This window comes from Euprymna scolopes, chromosome 36 (assembly GCF_053919585.1).
Source record: "Euprymna scolopes isolate OS-2025 chromosome 36, ASM5391958v1, whole genome shotgun sequence".
In the NCBI taxonomy this organism is placed as follows: Eukaryota; Metazoa; Mollusca; class Cephalopoda; order Sepiida; family Sepiolidae; genus Euprymna; species Euprymna scolopes.
In genome coordinates, this window is record NC_136517.1 from 63,633,405 (window position 1) to 63,654,820 (window position 21,416).

A 21,416-nucleotide genomic window follows, 5' to 3' on the forward strand; every position below is an offset into this window, starting at 1 on the left:
AATGTGTGTGTGTGTGTGTGTGTGAAAAAAGTTCAATTCATTGGAAAAAATAAAAAGTTCTCGAATTTGGAAGAAAAACAGTTCGTGTTGGGGAGTGGGAAATATAGAAAAAATGTACAAAAAATAAAATTAGTGCATTGTTAGTAAGGTCCCTCCCTAAGCTAATCTAAGTAGTTAGATCGCCTACTGTTTTCCGGGGCACTGAAAACAAGCGGGGAGATCCCTAATGGGGATTGGGAAGACTTCATATCGGGTGTTGGGAGTAAAATAAATAGATTGTTAAAAACAAAAGGGAGGGAATATATTAGGTGGCGACCTTCGAGTAGGGGTTGATCAGGGGATGATAAAACAAAAAGATAGGGGGGGGGTAGTGGTAGGGTAGCCTCGGAAGGTTCTCTAGTGCCAAAAAACCAAAAAATCAAGGGACAGGATCTCATTTGTACCACCAGTCAAGAGTCTCTTTACTTTTTATTTGTCTAACCTAGTGGGATGGGCTCCGTAGGACCCAGTACCGCATGTGCCATGCCTATGGTGGTAACACAAATTCAAACTTGGCGCCTCGTCGGATGCACAAGCTAGCGTCATGCACCCACCTCTTGTCAAAGGCCACTCGAGGCAACCTCTTCCAATTGCATCTGATCTTTACTTTAAGCAGATGTTTAAAGTAGACTATCAGATCCCGATCCGGAACAGATATCCCTTCGCGGACTCGCTTGAGGCGTGTGATCCATCCTCGCTACTGCTAGTATCGCTAGAAAAACCATTCTTTTCTCCCTAGGCAGCGGCGGATCAATGTTCTCCACAAAATATGATTCGTCGAGTTCAAGCCAGCGCTTGGCATCGACGCGAGCCGTTACCTCGTTGACGTACCCTAGGAGGGTCTTGAGCCTGCTACAGCAGAAAAAGGCATGACCGGCTGTTTCTCTCATCTCTTCGTCGCAGCGCAGGCAGTAGACCCGGGTTTCTTCATTGTAAAGGTGGAGTTCCTCAAGGACGGGCAGTGCGTTCTGGACAAGTCGCCAGGTAAGGGAAAATTCCGAATTTGTAAGAAAGTCCCATCCCGGCGCCCAACTGCACTGGGAGCGAACCTCCTCCAACGACATCCCCGTCCGTTTCACTAGCGGTTCCTTTTTGCTACGCCCCACTAGCTCCCGATAAAGCCTGTTCCTAGACTGTTCGAGGACACTGGTCCCCGGCAACGCTCTAAGTGTGGACCGGCATTCGGCGTGGAATGTTTGTTACCCCCTCGGTCGCCACTGTGCTTCAACCGAGGGGTCAGGTGTGAGATCGGAAAACGAGCTTTCAACCGCAGTGACCCATGGAACGTCTACGTACAATGAACGGCTCAGGAAGGCCAACCTCTCTGCGTGCTTGTGACACAGGAGATCGGGCAGTCCTAAGCCTCCCTCGCTCGGATTTCGAACACAGACCTCTCTGCAAACATAATGCTTACCCTCGTTCCACAAGAGTGTGTCGAGGTGCTCCTGTAAGCTGATTCGTCGTTTTGCAGGGAGGGGAAGTACAGACAGACGGTAAAGGATGAGCGGAAAGACATGTAGCACATGCCTCTGCCCGACCCTTCAAGGACAATTTCCTTCCAACCCGAGTCTTAACAGAGGATTATACCTTGGCCTCTACTTCTGACCAGTTTTTCTTCAGCTGGTGACCCGGTCCGAACCACACACCAAGGATCCGGACCGGGCCGTTGGTCCAACTGAAGATGCCCGGAAGCGAATTTACTCCGGTCCGGGAACCCAACTGCAGACCCACCGACTTACTGCGATTGAAGACGGCCCCCGTAACTTCTTCATATCGAGCGAGCACCTCGGTAACAACTTGAATGTCCATGGGGCAAGACACGAACACGGTGACGTCATCGGCGAACGCGGAAACCCTGGCTCGTGTGCCTCCAGGGAGAGCTATCCCACGCAGGACTGGTGTAGTTGCCTCGTCCCTTAACTTGCGAAGGAGGGGTTCCAACGCCAGGACGTACAAGAGAAGCGACAGCGGACAACCCTGTTGCACCGACCGAGAGACAGCAAAAGACTCCGACAGCTTACCGTTGATCTGCACCGCTACCGTCGGCCTGTCATACAGTACAGAGATCCTCTTGCGGAAGCCCGGATTAAATCCGGCGGCCTCCAGCACAGATCCCAGGAACCTATGGTCCACCCTATCGAAAGCCTTGGACTGATCCAAACTGATCAGCGCGGCCTCGGCGTCGTCTTCTGTCCCTTCTATGATCGTGCGTATCAGATGAAGATTGTCCTGAATCGATCTCCCCTTCACACATAGCTCTGGTCTGGTTCGATCAAGTCAGTGATGACATCCTGCAACCGATTCGCAAGAACCTTGGCCAAAATCTTTAACTCTATGTTTAGCAGAGTAAAGGGCCTGAAATCGTCTAAATCTTCCTCCCCACCATGCCATTGACCTTTCCTCAGCAATGTGATCACTCCGTTGGTCACCTGCCCAGGGATGGAGCCCTGAACAAACCAATGGTTGAACATATCCTTCAGAATAGGGACCAACATGGGCGACAGCCTCAAGTAGAATTCGTAGGGTAGACCATCAAGCCCCGGGGACTTGTTGTAGCCGACCTGCTTCAATACAGTAATGATCTCATGTTCCGCGACAAGACCATCACAGCTAGCCGCTCGTGCCGCCATGAGGCGGGGTGAGTCGGCCAAATAGCTGCGATGGTCTTGTCGCGGAACATGAGATCATTACTGCGTTGAACATATCCTTCAGAATAGGGACCAACATGGGCGACAGCCTCAAGTAGAATTCGTAGGGTAGACCATCAAGCCCCGGGGACTTGTTGTAGCCGACCTGCTTCAATACAGTAATGATCTCATGTTCCGCGACAAGACCATCACAGCTAGCCGCTCGAGCCGCCGTGAGGCAGGGCGAGTCGGCCAAATAGCTGCCAAACTCTTCGACTCTGAGTCTGGGTAGTTGGGTGAAGCGCTCCGATAGATGCTTTCGAAACCCCTCGCAAATCTCCCGCGTCGACACGAGGACGTGCCCTTCCAGGTCGTTTACCTTTCGAATGTACCCGTCCGAGCCGCGCCTTAGAGCAGCCTTACGCTCAACAGCGTCTACATTAACAGCCTCGTTCGAGACTTTCATTAGCCTAGCCCTAACTATCTGGCCCTCGTACCGCTCGCTAGCCAAGCGGCTGAGGTCTTGTTTAGCTAGTGCTATCTCTAGGGGGTCCCCACCCTCCAATGCCTGGGTCAGCCTATTCTCTATACGCTTCTTGGCCTTAGCCTTATCTAGTGCGAGGAGTTGGCTGTACTTGACCGAGAAACATCTAATCTTAGCCTTGAGACTAACCCACCACTTACTCCCGGTAACCGCCCCCACTAATGCCCGTTGGATTATCTCTGTAACCTTCGACCGGTAGTTCTCCAGCTCCAACAAGGTGCTGTTGAACTTCCAGTATCCAGCCAGTCTAGGCTTAGGGCTCAAGTTCAGACAGGCCATAACTAGTTTATGGTCTAAGTGTCCTAAAAAGTGGAATGTGGGGAATAGGAAATCTACATTGCCTCTTCTAACTAACATGCGATCCAAGTAAGTACTTGGATAGGAAGGCGTATTAGGATGCCACGTCCACATCTCCTGCCCCGGGTGATCCAGGCGAAATCTGTCGACCAGGCCGCACGAAGCCATCAGGTCAGACAGACTGCTGTAACACCACACCGACCTGCTAGTCCCCCCGACCTTATCTATCCTGGGATCAAGGATAGCATTCCAATCACCCATTAAGACTACCTTCTCCGGATCATCTACAAAGCCCTCCACCCGTCGAAAGAAGGAAGCCCTCTCCACAGCGGAGTTGGGTGCATAAACTGCGACTATCCGAAACACACTGCTATTAATGGCAACATCGACGACAATCGCTCGCCCGCCCGTCCAACATTCACCGACGCTGATAAGGTGCGATTTACTAGCAAGGAGATTCCACGACTATAGGTATTGCCATATGCTGAGTAAACATCGTAATCGCTCACCAGCACCTGACAATCCCCGTCACAAATAAAGTGGGTCTCCTGCATAGTGGCAATATCTACTTTGAGGGACACCAGATCTCTCAGCACGCGCGCGGCCTTGCTTCGACATCTGAGGCCCCTCACATTATAAGTAGTCAAGTTTAAAGCCATGGTCACCTACCTTATTCAGTGTCACACACAGGCCTGAAATCCTCGGAGGTGAGGATGTGGCAGGCCTGTCCAAGGCTTCCGGTCAGTAAGTCTGCAGAGGGTACTCCATTCTTGGTTACACCTCCCACGTCCAGAGGGAAAATTAGTTTTAAAAGAAGGAGGGGTGAATATATACAGGGACACTGCCTTCGCATTTAAAAACTAAATTGTTTAGCGAAGGATGCTCCATGTCCACCAGCTGCTGGCTTAGGATTGCATCCTTCGCGGCGTCTATCCACGCCCAGAGGGCCTCAGTCCTGGAATCCTTCTTGACTCTAATAAATGTGGTCAATAAGGGAGCGTCCTTGAACTTGGTTGGGTCGGTGACATTATCGCCACCGACGTAAAGAAAGTTTTTTAGCTGTGTATAACGGACCTTCTGCTGGCCTTTGTTCTGTTGTTGGCTGCAGAGGGCCCGTCTCACATATCATTCCTCCTGGAAGGAAGGGGAGTCTCTTTGTCCGTTCCATGCGGATTGGTGGGGTGTGTTTTTCCTTGACTGGAGGGGGAGTGGGTGCAGGGGGAGTAGGGGAGGGGATATCGGGTGTTGGGGTGTATGTTGGCGGGGGAGGTTGTTTTTTGGGGTCATTACTCAAACTTTCTGAGGATGGATTGCGTGGTAGTGTTCTTGGGGGTTCGGGGAGGGAGGGGGGGACATTGCTCTGGCTGTTTGAGGGGTGGGATTTGGGGGGCTCAGCCTCGGCTGGTTGGATATTGTCTTTGGGGATGAGGGTGTCTCCCTTGGATCTCCTGCTTTTCCTCCTCTTCGTCGTTCTCTTGCTGACTGCTGCCTCTGATGTTGTCTCTTCTGTGTCTGTGGCTGTCTCTAGACCCTCTGATGCGATCTCTTCCGCGGAGCTTCCTCTTGTTTGAGGAAGAGGGCGCCTGAGTGTCTATCGGGGTGATTTCGGGTTGGGTTTTGGTCGTTATTGGTTTGGGCAGATTTTTGTTGGGTCTGCCCTTCCTTGTGACCATTGCCCAACCTGCTTCTGCTGCCGGGTTGGAATTGGTTGGAGCTGCGGCTTGTACCTCTGCTGGGGTTTTAGCGGGTATTTTGGTGGGTAATTTTCCCGGGGGGGGGGGTTTGCTGGTTGCCTTTTAGGACAGTCCTTGGCCATGTGTCCCCTCAACTGGCAGTGCCAGCAGTGAGGTTTTTTCCCCTCCACGATCAGTGTCATGATCTGCTCTCCAAACTTGAGCATGGCTGGAATGTTGTCAAAACTGTCCTTGCCCAGGACCATCCTAACTTTGTAGTCCCCAGTCAAAACGTTGCGTCGACCGCGGGCTGAGGCGACTGCCTCCACCTCACCGTACTGACTCAGTATGGCCCCGACTTGTTTTCCGGTCATGTAGCACGGGACGTTCAGTACTGAGACAGTGGTGTTCCTCCCGCCGAGGTATACTGGCTGGAGCCGAATGTTCCTGCTTCTGTGTTCAGTCCTGGCCAGTCTTTTTGCATCCTCCTCTCTGGGGAGCAGAATGTCCCACATGACAAACTCCTCCTGCATATATAACTTGCCGGAATGTTCAAGTCAATGAGGATTTCCACCATGGTGTCTTTGTTGACACCCGTTAAACTCCTGGTCTTGAGGTCAGAGGTGATCAGGGAGAGAACTCTCTTCTCCAATTTTTCAATCTGTCCCGGAAGGGGTATGATGGTTGTTCCCTTCGTGACATCCTTGTAAGTGGAGTTGAAGAGTTCCCTATAATCATCGGGTGTCATCTGCTCCAGCTCCGGAGAGCCCCATGCCGTAGTCTCGTCCTGTTTGGTGTTGGACGGACCGGGGAGGGGATCGGCTGCCGCTACCTTTTCCTTCTGCTGCTGCATTGGAGAGCTGCCCTCATGGGGAGCAGGTGCTTGATGGCTGGAGGAGGGCTGGGAGACTGGGGGTGTCACGGGCTGTGAGCCACCATTGTTGCCTTCAGCCTCCTCGTCTCCAACTTCTCTCTGTTCATCGGCTGTCCTCGTGGGGAGCAGGAGCGGCGGGGTCTTCTCCGGCCGATGAGGATTTAGGTGGAGGGGGGTTCGTTAGGAGTGGTCCCCCGGAAAGGTGCCTCTTTTCCTCGTCAGCCGCCTTCCTGGTCCCTTTCCTCTTGGGGAGCCTGGGCGGGAGTGCTTTCTCCGACCAACGAGGATTGAGGTGGAAGGGGTGTCGCAGGATGTGTACCACACCGATCGCACCTCGTTCCCTCGTCAGCCGCTACTTTTACTCTCCGGTCTGGGGAATGGCCCTCGTGGGGAGCAGGGGGCTAGTTTGGTTGCCCTTCTGATGTTGGCGCTGCCTGGGTAGCCGCGGGCTGCGGCCCTACCCTGGCCTTCTCCTTCTCTTCATCCTTTGTGGAAGGTGCTCCCTCCGATGCGGAGTACTCGAGTGGGGCGATGTGGTGCAACTGCGGTGGTATGCACCTTTTCCCCGGCATCGTGCGGAAAAAATGCACTGGCCACTGCCGCAGACCAAAGTGTAGTAGGGGAGAAAAGAAAATGCAAGGATATGGGGGGTGGTGGAGTGGGTGAGGTCAGAAGAGAGAAAGTAGATTGACCTCCCCTCACGGGGATGTCGGATTAGTCAGCTCAGATCCCCGCAAGGAGGAGAGCAGCGAAGGAAGACGCAGTGGGTGCTAGCAGGTCAGAGTGCTGCGTCGCAATTAAGAGAGAGAGAGAGAGGATAGGCATCTCTGCCCAGAGAGGGGAGCAGAAACAAAACATCCGCCCTACCCGCGTCACCCTACCCACAAACAACCCCAAGGAAGCGAGAAAGAAAACCCGGTCTGCTTAATCCACTGGGAGAGCAGCGAAGGAAGAAAAAGATTGGGCCTGGCAGGTCAGAGTGCTGCTCAGGCAATTAAGAGAGGAGAGAATAGACCATTTCAAACTCAGAGGAGAGGAGGAAACGAAGTACCCAAAAGAAAAAATGCTAAGCTAACCCGACCAGGTCGCGTCTACCAAAAAAAGTGTCGTCGGTCCCGAGAACAGCAAACTCCCATAGAAGGGATCGATTTTCGGGTCCAGACTACCACACAATGGCGTCGGTCCTGGGGGAGCGAAAAGGGTCCAGACACCCCAAAGAGGGGTCGGTCCCACTAACCAAGGTTAGTAAAGTCACAAAAGTGACCAAAGTAAAAGCCTTAAACTTGACGGGTGAGTCAAGTGGCGGACCTCTTGAAAAAAATCAAAAATGAGTAACTTGGGAACAGATGGTATTTATTTGCTCCCCCACCGAACAAATTAGGCACAATGCCAATTTTTAATGTGAGGAGTGAAGGGAGGGGGAAGGGAAAAAGGGGACCAGCTCCCAAGAGGTGGGAAATGGGAGCTGGTTAAAGGTCAGGTATGTGGGGTTGCCCCCACATCTGGTCCCTGCTTGCAGCATCTGCCGGAACAGATAGTATTTATTTGCTCCCCCACTGAGCAAATTAGGCACAAGGCCGATTTTTAAAGTGAGGAGTGAAGGGAAAATGGGGACCAACTCCCCGGGGAGTAGGGGAGCTGGATAGTGACAATTGGTATGAAGGGTTGCCCCTACATTACCAAGGTCTTATATGTGGGATTGCTCCCACATATGGTCTTTGCTTGCAGTATCTGCCGGAACAGATACTACACTTTAATCTTGGCCAAGAAAAGCTTAAAAAGCTAAGAACAGCATGTATTAACAACAAACCTTTGATCTTAACCAAAAAGGCCAAGCACAAAAGTGTTACGGACAGACCGACAGACCTACTGACAGAGTGACTTATAGAGTCACTTGCACGCGACTAAAATTAGAGGATGTTTTTTTTTTCACTTATCGATTAGAGTTGTCAAATCGTGTTGTATGAATTGAAATAACTATTGGAATAAAAACCAAATAGTTACGCAGAATCGACTTATGAAAAATTTTTTTTATTTTATTTAATTTAGAATTTGACTTATTAATTTAGTTTAATAACATAAAAACATTTGATTAAGGATAGACTCTCTGAAAATTTCAATTGAATTGCTAATGTAGAAACATTGTTTCATTGATAACGAACGAACCAAGAATCACACTTTTTATATATATAGATTCCTTGACTAGAGACAACTTATGAGTGGTAGTCGTACTATTTTCTGTTGGGGAGTAAACTCCTTCCTCTTAATATCACTAATAAGAAATAAAATAAAGTGGAAAAGTAAATTTTTGATTCAATTGATTGGAAATACAATTTTTTAAGAACATGTCATAGTAGTTATTTATTTAACACTTAAGAAAACTAATTCAGGAAAAAAAAAATTGTTTGGTATCCAAATAAATAAGGATTATAAAAGAGGATGAACCTTGGGGGGGGGGGGGCTTATAACATGAATGACTACATCAAAGCAATATATGAAGCACTTACAGGAACTTTCTTCTGAGTGACAACAACAGCTGCATCTTTTCCTTTAATAGCAATAGACGTCAATCCACCTTGGTTTATGGCTTTAAAAGCATATTCTAAAATAGAAATGGAAAAATTAATAAAATCAAAGGAGATCAAATAAATAATTCAACTAAACTGCCTCCCACTCCTGTTTATTAGGTGAAGGGAGTGCTTGACCTAGCCCTCTGAATTAATGGTGGAACGTCCCTGAAAGTCAAAGGTGAAATCAAGTCCGAAGTGGAAGGGAACCTCTGACTTACAAGTTTTTGTTTGGTGCTAAAATAAATATATATATATATATATATGGATGAAAAAAAAAAAGAAAAAAAGGTTAATGATGCAGTAAAACAGATTAATGTTAATTTCCTTGCATTATTTAATTTTTAATATTTACCAAGCATCTTGCAGAGTTAATTAAATTTCAAAATTCCTTGCAGGAAATAAAAGGTTAACATCACAAAGAAAAGATGTTAAAAATTGGATTTTTTTGGCATGGATCAACAAACAAGCGTAAACAGTGAACAAGAGATGATGCATAGCAAACGTACAGTATGGCAGTTATCTATGATCCGATGCAACGTGTTAAGACTAAATAACTCCAACCTCTAATTATATAGATATATCTAAATGAATATATAATTCAAATTGATGCAATAGGCACACTTTTGTTTATATGACTTATGTATATGTAATATTGGTTAATTGGCATTAAAAATGACATTTTATTAACTATTATTTGTTAATGTTATTTTTGTTTTACTTTTAATATAACAAATCCTTCTATATTGCAATATTTCCTGGACAAGTATTTACCATTTGTGTTATTTAGTGGGATCAACTTGATTTTTCTTAAAAGTTGCAATATATTTCTAAATATATTACATATTGAAAAACTAAATTCATTTCTCATCATATTTAATAAATCTGTATGAAAACTACAAAATGTTCACATGAAGAAATGAGAAACATTTCATGTTACTTTAGTTTTCAATGAAATGTTTTTTTTTTAAATTATTTCACTTTGCAAAACCAGCTTTATCTTTCTGAGAAATCACCTTTCTCACACACAAGATTTATATCACTAATTTAAATTCATTTGAAACTAATTAAAAAAATCTTACTTAGAATTATCTTATAAGACTAATTGCCAAAAAAAATCATAAAATTTGATTTTCCTAATACAAAACTAAAAACAAAAACTTCTCTAAATTTTGGAAATGACGATTGGTTATTTGTATTATTTAGATTCTTCGGATTACTGTTCTTCAGCTTGAGTGTCATTTTCACGTTTCAGTCGATGTAACCTCTGACCTTCCTCAGGTGTATTTTGTCAAATTTGGAAATTTAGATGGAATTTCAAATGGAACCCTTTATTTACTTCACGGAGGTAGCATACTCTCATTCTGTCAGCCATGACTGGATAAAGTAAACAACTACTTGATCAATTTACATGATTTTTTGAATATGACATCTTTGTTCCATGATGAGTATGTACATAAAGATTTGTTTTTTTAATCACGTGTAATCTATATATATAAAAGGCAAAATGTGTGCTAGTGTGTGCACGTTTTGTGTATGTCCAGCAAAGGCTTTGGGGGGGGGGGGAGACACACTGCTTCTTAGAATTTTTTATATACTCCCTAGATTGTAATATCTCAGATTCACGAAATGAGGTTGTGTGTATCTTTAATTTGGGCGACTTTTACACATTATTTTTGCAATTTTTTTTAATTTAAATCTCTGCGTGTTTATTTGGCTTTTCCGTATATAAGTGAAACTGAATCCATAGAAAAAGCAGTGCCCTGACACTTGTACTGGAGACGTCCAGAAAGCAATGAGCTTTGATCAATGCGGTCAAACTCTTCATATCAAACAATTGCTATCCATTTAAACACTTCCCTTTTTATGGCGAGCTGGTTTTCCAACACGTTGGAGGAAACTGGTTTGCAGGCAAAGTTAAGTTTCCCTTATGGCATGAAAATTAAATTTACGTATCTGTCACTTAACTTTTTACTCATTGAATTAGAACACTTTTCACTTCTTGTCCTGTCATGGCTGAGTGGTAAGATGTCAGGTTCTTTCACGCTTTCTTTTCCACTTTCGCCTCGAGTTTCGGGTTCGAACCTACCTGCCTCCCAAAACTTATTCTTTTACACCGACAAACACGCAGGCAATGCCGGGCACCCACACTAGTCTATAATATAAATCTTACCTGTTATATATATATATATATATATATATATATAATGTATGTATGTATGTGCGTGTGTGTGTGTGTGTGCCTAAAACTTTCGACAGATTTTCACGAGATCAGTATCATTTTGAAGCTCAACCCTTCGGACGACAAATATCAGAAAAATTGGCCAAAAACATTAATTCCTTCACGCTCAACTGGGCACTTTTCTACAGGAAGGGGTAGCCTTTTCGCCGATATTTTTGAAAGTCATCCCCTCTTTTTGATCGTCTAGCCTTAATTTAAACCTACGTCACTTCCGGTTTGGTGATGGGCTCAACAGCAAAGACGTCACTTTTTTTTTTTTTTTTAAACCATTCGTGATATGGGTTTGAGCCTGCCTGCCTATTAACACTTTCTGCTCATCACACGCCTCCAAACACCCGGGCACCCAAGCTAGTTCTAAATAAGCACCAAAAATTCTTCCAGACAATGATACTGTCTAGCAAATAAATTCTCCATTTATGTAGATTTTTTATTTTACTCTTATTCACACCAAACAAGGCATATTATAATGCCACTTGGACATAAGGTGCTACTATTTGTGATCCCGTGGGGAATTGAGCAGCAAGATGTCTCTTCATATTGCATTTAATCTTCTGCATGTTAGTACAGTCAGGGAAGCTGGAAACAGGAGGCAGTTCAAGGGAAGAAGCTATAAAACAGTGAGGAGATGGGACTTTGCTGCTTGTCAGGTTAATCAGGGTTATGTATGCCGAGGGGGGGCACAAGTACTATGAGCACATTCCATTAAAATACTTGTAAAACATTGCAGTCATGGAACAGAGGTTGGATATTGGTTGATAGTATGGGACCCATTAGATTGGCGACTCTTTTCTGCATCCTGTGTATGAGAGAGAGAGAGAATAGTAGATGCACCAGTGCAGGGTGAATGGTGGCTTTGTAGAAATATAGGACATTCTCAGGTGCAAGTAATTTTCTAGTATGGTAGAGAGAGGCAATGTCTTCAATATATGTTTCAATTCATGTTGCATGTGAATGTTAGGGGGGGGGGGTGAACGGGGAGCTCTCAGGTAGGGTGTTATTAATCCATGGCTATCTGTAGTTGAGATTTCTTGAAATTGTTAAAAGGAAAGAAGCTTAGTTTTAGTAGCATTAAAATGCTACCATCCATTTACCATTCCAATACAGATTTAAGATCGTTTTCTACAATTTCTGCCATTGCCTTAGATACGTGTACATTCATTTTTCCAGTGGTGTCATCAGCATCTCCAACAATTTTATCAGGGGAGATCGTTTATGAATATCAGGAATAATAAAATTCCAACGATCAACTCATAAGGCACGCTTGCATTAATATCATGTTGTTTGGGTGTATGTCCATCAAGGAGAACTCAGATTTTCCTCTGGTCTTAGAAGAATCTCATCATATTAAATATTAGTCCAATAATATCATACGATTTAATTTTCATGAGAAAACTTTCATGCTAGATTAGCTCCCCTGCTGTATCCAGTACATGGTATAAGTGTTCAGAAATAACCATTAAAATATCCACAGTAAAAGAACTATCGGTCAACAAAATAAACGCCTTAAAATAAGTGTAAACACAAATAAACTTATCCAAGTAGGCAGAAAAGTAACTAATCTTGCTGTTGCCAACATTTGTTTGTATATTTTTTTCATTCCTATTTTTTTTTTGGCAGGGAAATTTTTACTTTAACACTCACCTTTAAAATGACAGCTTTTCTAAATTTCCGGGTTTGGGGAAGACAAGTAGTTTTCCAAATATTAAGATATGGTGCTAATGCACTTACTGATCCGTGCTATTTTTTAAATTGTATTTCCAAGTTTAATTAAAGTTTTATGTTTTTTTTATTCAATTATAAGGTTAAAGTACAGAATAAGTACAAAACACCTTCCCCTCCACATGTTAAGAATGGCTTTTTAAATAATAACATTATTTCAGCACGGATCAATAAGTGCACGAGTACCTAAGATATTTTTTCCCCAATATATTACTTAATGAATTTCAGTGGCAGTCGCCATTCTTAACATGGGGAGAGGGATGTTTTGTAACACGCATGCGCATTAGTATTTGTTTAGTTAGAAAAAAAAACATGGTCGCTAGTGAAAATGAGCGATTATATTGGAAAATAAAGGTCTTAATATCCAGAAAACTACTTGTTTGGCCCAAATTTAAATGAAATATTTGTTTTCAGCATACTCGAGGAGCACCTTTAAAAGTCGTCAGTTTAACAGTGAATGTTGTTGCATTAAAAAAAAAAACCAAAAAAAAAAACCCGCTTTTGTTGGTCATTCTTATATATGACCAACACTACCAAGATATTTTATGATTTACAAGTAATTAACATTTGTGAGAAATTCCATATTCAACCGCCATGTTTCTTTTAGGCCACCTACACAGTTTGCTAGCCGGTCTGTGATGAGTTTAAATTTGGATGTGTCAGGTGATTTTGACTTGGCACCCTTTTTGTATTCATGCTTATTTTTCAGTCTAAGAAAAAAGACGGAACGGGTTAGACTCAACCCAGTGGCACCTCTGTCAAAGGAGCCAATATAATTCCTTCAGTCGGTGAACGAAGGACTCAACTCTACAAACAGAGACAACCTATTTGCTGAACCTACCTAGGAGGACATTCTACTACCGTTCGGTATGTTATCTGATTATTGGAACTTATGTTATTTCATCATGAGTTCTATGGGACTCACTTTATGCCTGAATATGGGCGCATTCATTCCCGTCGTGTTCTCCATGTACAACATGGATCCTTCCAAAGGAATAATGAACTAACATTCCAACAAAAGAATTCTAACTAAAGGCTCCATGCGTATGGAAGCAAATTCGGCCACCGTTTTTGCAAAGGACTTACCAGAACCAAAGAACTTTCATTGCTGTTGCATTGTGAATAACATTTGAGTTTAAAGGTATGGCTTTGTTTGTGGAATTCATTTGCTTCTGCAGGGAGGAAAATTGAGCGGGTAGGAAAGAAATTTCTTATACATTTTCAATACGAATAAAGAAACTAAAAATTGGGCGATTGTACAGTTTACAAATCGTACTATTCTCTTCAAATAGGATTTAAGTTAAATTTTTACAGTATCTTACTACAGTAAAAGGTGAAAATACTGAATAGTTAAGCCCCCCCCCCCGTTAAAATGGTTTTCTAAACAACGGTATTTCAGCACGTTTCGTATACTGCACAAGTATTGAAATTTGTAAGATTTGGGTTTGGGTATTATTTTACTTTAAGGCCCGTCTCACGTTCGTATATAAAATATATATATTTTTTTTTTTTATGACAGGGTGCTTATGCACTTATTGAATCGCGCTATTTTTTTTTTTTTTTAATATTTTCAACTTTATTAAATTGTTAGGTCAAAATACACAATAGTTACAAAACACCCTCCTCTCTCCATGTTAAGAATTGCTTGCTAAATAACATTATTTCAGCACGGTTTAATAAGTGCATAAGTACCTACGACAGTAGCCAGTATAGCATAATCCCCCCAACATCCCGATGTTAAGAACGGCTTTCGGAACAAACACCCCAACCTCGAAAGCCATTCTTAACATGGAGAGGTTGGCGGTGATTATACTACGTTGGGTACTGTCGCCAAAATAAAAATATACCAAGATTTTTGTATATTTTATTATTTTTTAAAATTTATTTAAAATATGGATATTTTCTACAAATAACACTGAATTAAGACCGTTTTTCTTAATACGGAACGAGTTAGACTTTGTGAAGTTAAAAAAAAAAAAAAAAAAAGAATTGCAGTGAAAATATACAAACAAAAAAAAAGTTACATTTTGGTTTTCTAAATATTTAAACGAAGATTTACGTTTTTTTTGTGATTAAAACTTTTAATAAAGAAAATGATAAATGCAATGCAGACAAGAAGCACATTTATTAGATTTTTCATCAGAATAAAAAAAAAAAATGTAACTTACCGACTTGATAAAGTCGGCCTTCAGGAGAGAAAATAGTGATGTGCCTGTCAAAGCCAGCACTGCTTCCCCGGGACATTTTTCTTCACTTTTTTTAATAGCTATTAACTTTTCAAATAAAAGACGTGAAAATTGGTTTTCGATCAGCGGTAAATGAGACGGCAAGTTTGTCAACTTCCGGTGGCCAATAATGGCCGACCGCAATGCATGCCGGATGGTAGTGCTCACTTCCGGTTTAATAATAATAATAATAATAATAAAAAAATCCTTAGCTCTCTATATTTATAAAGTTCCTTATTTTTTTATTCTGATCTTTTAAAATGGCCCGATAAAAAAACAGAATAGAAATAGCGTAATGTTTTATCAATAATGCTAACTATTTTTGTCATGCCATATTTTGCAGTTATTTAAAATACAAGGAAAGATAACTCTAAAAATAAAAACATGGTACTCCAACAAAAAAATAAATAAAATGTAAAAATAAAGCCAAAACCGGCCATGTCTTATTAAGTCTTAGTGCGTGTTGTTTAAGAAAGACATATCTGCTTGAGGAGTGGAGTAAGTTACTTCTCTCCTTTATTTCAAATATATATTTTAATTTATGTATCTATTTCTGGGGATTTCTTTTTAAATGGCGAGGGTAGTGATTATTTCTGTCTGATCCGTCTTCAATTTTGATATAATTGCTTTTCGTTTTTTAACTTTTTGGACACAGGTGAGTTTCATTCGACATTGTTGCTGTTGTTGTCGTTAGAAACAGCCGGGATAGGCGGAAGTAATCGCTCTTAAATTTCTTCCGTCGTGTCTTAAACTTTGAAGAAATTCATACTGAAATGAATGATTTCGTAAGCAGCTCATTTAATGACAACTTCACAAACAACAACTTAACGGATTTCGTTACACTTTTGTTGATTTTTTTTAAAGATGATTAAAAATAAGGAAATCCTTTTTAATGTATTTAAAACTGAAAAATGATATAAGCAATTTTATATTAAAAAAAAAAAAATAGAGCATTTACTCATTTGGCAACTTTCTAATTGAAACAAAAACCATAAAAATACAAATGTCGAAACAACTAATTTAGCTATTTTATCTTATTTAATTAAAACATTAAACTGGGTGCTTGTGCACTTTTGTCACCGCGCTATTTTTAAATAGATTTTTTTTTTCAGGTTAAATTCAAGCTTCACGATATTTTTTTATTAAATTGTTAGGTGGAAGCATAAAATAGTTAGAAAAAACCCTCCCCTCTCTATGTTAAGAATGGCTTTCAAAATAACGTTATTTCAGCACGGTGACAAAAGTGCACAAGTACCTTAAACTGTAAAAAAAAACTTTTAAAACTATGATTTTGAATTTACAATATTTGAAAGAAAAGAAAAAGTCCGCAAAAACAAAACTGAGAAAATCCGGCATATTTTGTTTCGTCACCCTTTGCAAAGTGAGACAAAACTAATCGCTTAACTTTGGCAGGCATTAAAGCTAAAAACTTCAATATAACCATGATTTTACTGACGTGTAAAGTTAAATTCCATTGTTAAAATAAACCTTATTTCGCCAAACATTTTTTTTATACGAAATGAAAATTATCTTTGTACAAAGCGAATATTTTAAATTATTTTTTTAATCAAAAGTTTTTTTCACCTAAAATATTAAAAAGAATTACCAAAATATTTTTCAACTTTAACAACGCTTCATGTTTTTAAATGCTTTTCTTTTTGAATAAGCGTTTTTGAATTAAAAAAAAATGTAATTATTTAATTTATTAAAATGTATAGATTAAAATATTTTAAATAATAAAAATTGATAAAGAAAATTACGAAAAAGTTCAACTTTCATAATCAAGTCTTTGAGGAGATAAAAACAAACTTTTAACAGCAGATTTAAACTTTTATTTATTTAAAAATGATTTAAAGAAGAAACTGCTTTTACTAAACTAAATAACTGCTTGATTTAGGGTTTAAGATTTTTATTTTTATATTTTTAGGAAGACATTTCTTATTTTTGTAAACAACAGTAAAAGACGTCAACTGGAGATTTCATCTGTCAAACTAAACAGGAAATTAAGTTTTGTTTTCAATTCAACATTAGCAAAAGTCAAGATTTATTTAAGAAAGGAGACATTAAATCGATGGTGCGTTGTGTATCGTTAAAGTTTTTAGTCGACAAAAAACAAACATCTCATTTTGACAAGTTGTTGGGATCAAGATGAGCATGATATTCCGCAAAAAAAGGTATGTATTATTTGTTGTGTTCGGTACTTATGCGGAATACGAGGTACGTGCTGTTGTTGTTGTTATAACATTAAGATTTTAACGTTAAACTTTATTTTTACGCCATTTTTGTTTATTAAATTGTTAGATGAAAGTACAGAATAGTTACAAAACGCGGTACTGGTCGCGGTAAGAGTTCCCTGCCGAACACACTAAAAAAACAATGACTTCTCCCCGCGCAGGCGCAAAGGACATGTTTTAGTTGCCATAGTAACAAAACTTTTTATCGACATTGTTTTACTGTTTATGAATATTGAAATAAAATACATTACTACACATTTATTAATATCTTTTTTTTTTACTGTATATGTGTCAATTTTATCGACTTTTTCTTTTCTGTTTTAAATGACTACGTTTTACACATTTATTAATATCTTTTTCTTTTTTTTTTTTTACTGTTTATGTCTCACTTTTATCGACTTTTTCTTTTTTAATAGCATTTTCTTAAAATGAATATTAAAATAATTTCCCAACTTTTTTCATTTCTATGTGTTTTTAGTTTTGTGTGTTGAATGAAACTTTTTTTTTTCATTACAACAATAGTTATCGACCCCGGTTCTTTGGCTGACAAACGACATCTGTCGGCGGTTCTTGAAACTAAATTACACGCATTCGCTTCATGTTACTGACATGCAGAAGTGCCAATGGTGCCATAGGTGTTATTGTAAATTAACACTCTTAGCTAATTCCGTAAAATGAGATTCTACTTTTTTAGGCGAATTTGCACCCCCCATGTTAAGAACATTAAACTTTAAGCTTAGAAATACGATTTAAAATATAGCGCGGATCATAAGTGCACTAGCACCCATTTTCTTATTAATAAATGTTTAGTAATTATTTTTCTTTTAATATTCATAAACAGTAAAAACGTCGTCATTTAAAAAGAAAATGCTATTTAAAAAAGAAAATAACATTGATTAAACGTAAGTAAATTTATTATTCTATCACCATTTTGTGGTAAGTAAATTTCAAGAACCGCCGACAGATGTCGTTTGTCAGCCAAAGAACCGGGGTCGATAACTATTGTTGTAATGAAAAAAAAAAAAAAAAAGTTTCATTCAACACACAAAACTAAAAACACATAGAAATGAAAAAAGTTGGGAAATTATTTTAATATTCAAGAAGATATTATTAATAAATGTGTAGTAATGTCCTTTATTTCAATATTCAATATAAGAATAATTTCAATATTTCATATATATAATATTTCAATATAAGAAAAGAAAAAGTCGATAAAATTGACACATAAACAGTAAAAAAAAAAGAAAATATTAATAAATGTGTAGTAATGTATTTTATTTCAATATTCATAAACATTAACGTTGTCATTTAAAAAGAGTAAAAAAAAGTCGATAAAAGTGATTAAAAGTGAGATATTATTAATAAATGTGTAGTAATGTATTTTATTTCAATATTCATAAACAGTAAAACAATGTCGATAAAAAGTTTTGTTACTATGGCAACTAAAACATGTCCTTTGCGCCTGCGCGGGGAGAAGTCATTGTTTTTTGAGGGTGTTTGGCAGGGAACTCTTACCGCGACCAGTACCCAAAACGCTCTCTCCTCACCACATTAAGAATGGGTTTCTTAATGTTTATTTCAGCACGGTACCTTCTCTGCATAAGTATCATTATTTCTTTTCAAATACTTGTTCTTAAATAATATTGTCATTATTTATTTTCTTGTATTTAATTTATAAGGAATAATCTTTTAATTTTTTTTGTGGGGGGGGGTATGTTTTTACGACCTTTCCCAGGGTAGTATAAGCATCCCAACCGCCCCAATATTAACAACTTTCGGAATACCCCCCCCCCCCCAAATGTTAAGAACGGACCCACTTAACCTAGAAAGCCGTTCGTTCTTAACATATAGGGTTGGGGTGTTTATAATACTCTGGGGCACGTCGTAAAATTTAACTTTTTTTGTTTGTTTATAAGGTATGCCACTAATCTTTAGGTACCTCCAACGCTAGACGCAGGTTTAACTCCCCCCCCCCACCATATGTACCACGATGTAACTATGATTTAATTTATCATAACTTTTATACCATTTAAAAGAAGCTTCAATTAAACTCGTAATATTTTTTTAAAAACTTTACAGCATATGAAAATAATGAAAATGCGAGACCAAAATCGTGTTCGACGCTCTAAAACAATGTTTCTAATGGAGTGAATCCATAAACATAAAAAGTCAACTAATGGTCAGATTTTCATGAAATTTTTTGTACTTATTCAATTTTAAGTTAACTTATATTTTAAAAGCAGTTTCCGCTAAATATAATTTATAGGTACGGGCAAAAACGGTGGAATAAAGATAGGAGGGATATAGTTTTAAAAGCTGATTTATCATTTTTTTGTAGGTTTCCGACTACTTTTTGGTTGCATTTGAAAAATTAAAGATTAAAGTTAATTTCTAAAAGGTGGGGGGGGGGGGTATAAAAATGTTTTCACGGCGAGCTAACAAATTCAGCTAAATTTTGAAGTTAAATAAATTCATTGTAAAAATCCTTTGAAAGATAAATAAGTCCTAAGATATTAAATAAAAAAAAAACACCTTGTTTGTACAAAAATAAATAAATAAAAGCTTAATTACCCCCCCTCCCCCAAAAGCTAGAGAATCTCATTTTGTTCAACCAAAACAAAACTAAGTCCTCGTCACATGGATTATATGGAAGTTCAAAATCTCAGACAACCGAAAGGTTGTTTGAAAATGACGTCAGATTGTTAAAGCAAGGTAAGTGCTGTTTGTCCCCCCCCCACAGTCGTGCATCCGTAAATTCCTATCGTGAACGTTTGTAGAATTTTTACTATTTTTTAATTTGATTATTCTTCTATGCTTCTGCTTTTAATTTTTTTTTTATTTTTCAAGATTATATAAAAATTGTTCTTATGCTTTACTACAGTCAATGCAAGCAAGGGAAATATAATCTCGCATAATAATTTTGCGAAACCTATAATCTAAAAATTTTTTTTTTTAATTGTTACAAATTATGATGCTTTATTTTCATAAAAAAAAAAGCAGAAATCCATGCATTTTTTTTTACTACTGAAAACCATAACTTTAAACAAAATAATACATTTCCACTAAGATTTAAATAAAAATAATGTATTCGTTATATTCTGCAATCATTATTTTATAAATACTGAAAAGTTCATTAAAATTTAGTTAATTTCCTGATTTTTGGTGAATTTTTAAGTGAAAGGAAAGGTCAATATATTTATTCATTTTTTATGTATCTGATTTATTATAACTTTTTTACCATTTAAAAAAAAAAAACAACTTCAAATAAACTAGTAATATTTAAAAAAAATTTTTTACAGTGTACAAAAATAATGAAAATGTGATACCAAACCAAAATCGTGTTTACATTATCGATAATTTTAAACATGTAGAAGCCATAAATATACCCATGTTCAAAAAGTCAACTAATGGGTATATTTTCATGAAATTTTCGATACTTATTCAATTTTAGTTACCTATGCACTTATGGTGAGCTATGATGTTCACTCTCTCGCTGCCGGCAGTTCAAGTGCCCCGAAACGTTTTCTGCGCATGCGGCTAGAGGCGCCTTTTTACTAAATTACTTTAAAAATTCAATGTTTTGATTTTCTGACCAATCAGAGAATTTTCCAAGCTGTTGGAAATTTGGTGTCTGTGGGAGCCGATGAGAATCTTTAAAAGAGCTCTGTATTTTCCCAAAAAAACAGTTAACAAAAATTCAGAGATAGTGTTGGAAGGCATATATCACTACTGTCTGCAACTCAACTCTAACACGACAACACTTTGAACATAACAGTCAGCTAATCAGACAATGTAGGCAAACACACACACAGAAACAGTAACTAACTTTTGCATTCCCCCTTTTATTATCATATGCTCACTTGAAATTAAGTTTATGAAAATAATTATTTTAAAACTTCTCACATTTTTCAATGAACCTTCCAGAGTGATTAATTAACTCTACTCAAAAACTTTCAGTGAAAATTATTTTATATAGTTGAGTGAGGAAGTTTTCTTTACGATTTACAGACCCGTGAACTAATCACGGCTCTTGAATTATCAACTCAAACTTCCTCGAAATCTCAAACTAATTTCCCCCTTTTGTTCACTCATAAATGAACTATTATTTTCAATGAAAATATTTCCAAAAATCTTTTTTCCTTTTATAACCTTGTTTGTTATGTTGATATATTTTCTACGAAAGAACCTTGTAAATTTGACTCTCTGTCTCACTCTCTTTACTTCTTTTCCCCCACAATAATAACATTAATTAATAATATATAAACCATAAAAAAATAGGAATAGGCCAAACACTTACTGATCCGCGCTATTTTTTAAATCGTATTTCCAAGTTTAATTAAAGTTTTATGATATGTTTTTTTTATTCAATTGTAAG

General features: G+C 39.0%; 2 protein-coding genes across 4 annotated transcripts in view; one reads left to right on the plus strand and one right to left on the minus strand.

The window, feature by feature from the left end:
• Positions 1-14,951, minus strand: part of LOC145260543 (proteasome subunit alpha type-6-like) — a 38,742-nt gene extending 23,791 nt beyond the window's left edge. The window contains exons 1-2 of the mRNA XM_080118765.1: positions 14,751-14,951; positions 8,562-8,656 (exon numbers count right to left, since the gene is read on the minus strand). Of these exons, the coding sequence (XP_079974891.1) occupies positions 8,562-8,656; positions 14,751-14,826 (171 nt within the window). The 5' untranslated portion in view covers positions 14,827-14,951. The remainder of the gene's footprint in view (positions 1-8,561; positions 8,657-14,750) is intronic.
• Positions 14,952-15,179: 228 nt separating this feature from the next.
• LOC145260542 (adenosine 3'-phospho 5'-phosphosulfate transporter 1-like) overlaps positions 15,180-21,416 on the plus strand; it is a 114,816-nt gene continuing 108,579 nt past the window's right edge. The window contains exons 1-2 of one of the 3 annotated variants that reach the window (XM_080118760.1): positions 15,187-15,305; positions 16,735-16,981. In XM_080118760.1, coding sequence (XP_079974886.1) covers positions 16,956-16,981 — 26 coding nt within the window. In that variant the 5' untranslated portion in view covers positions 15,187-15,305; positions 16,735-16,955. Of the gene's footprint in view, positions 15,306-15,361; positions 15,463-16,734; positions 16,982-21,416 lie in introns of those variants that run through there. The other 2 variants (XM_080118763.1, XM_080118764.1) reach the window with 2 other exon arrangements.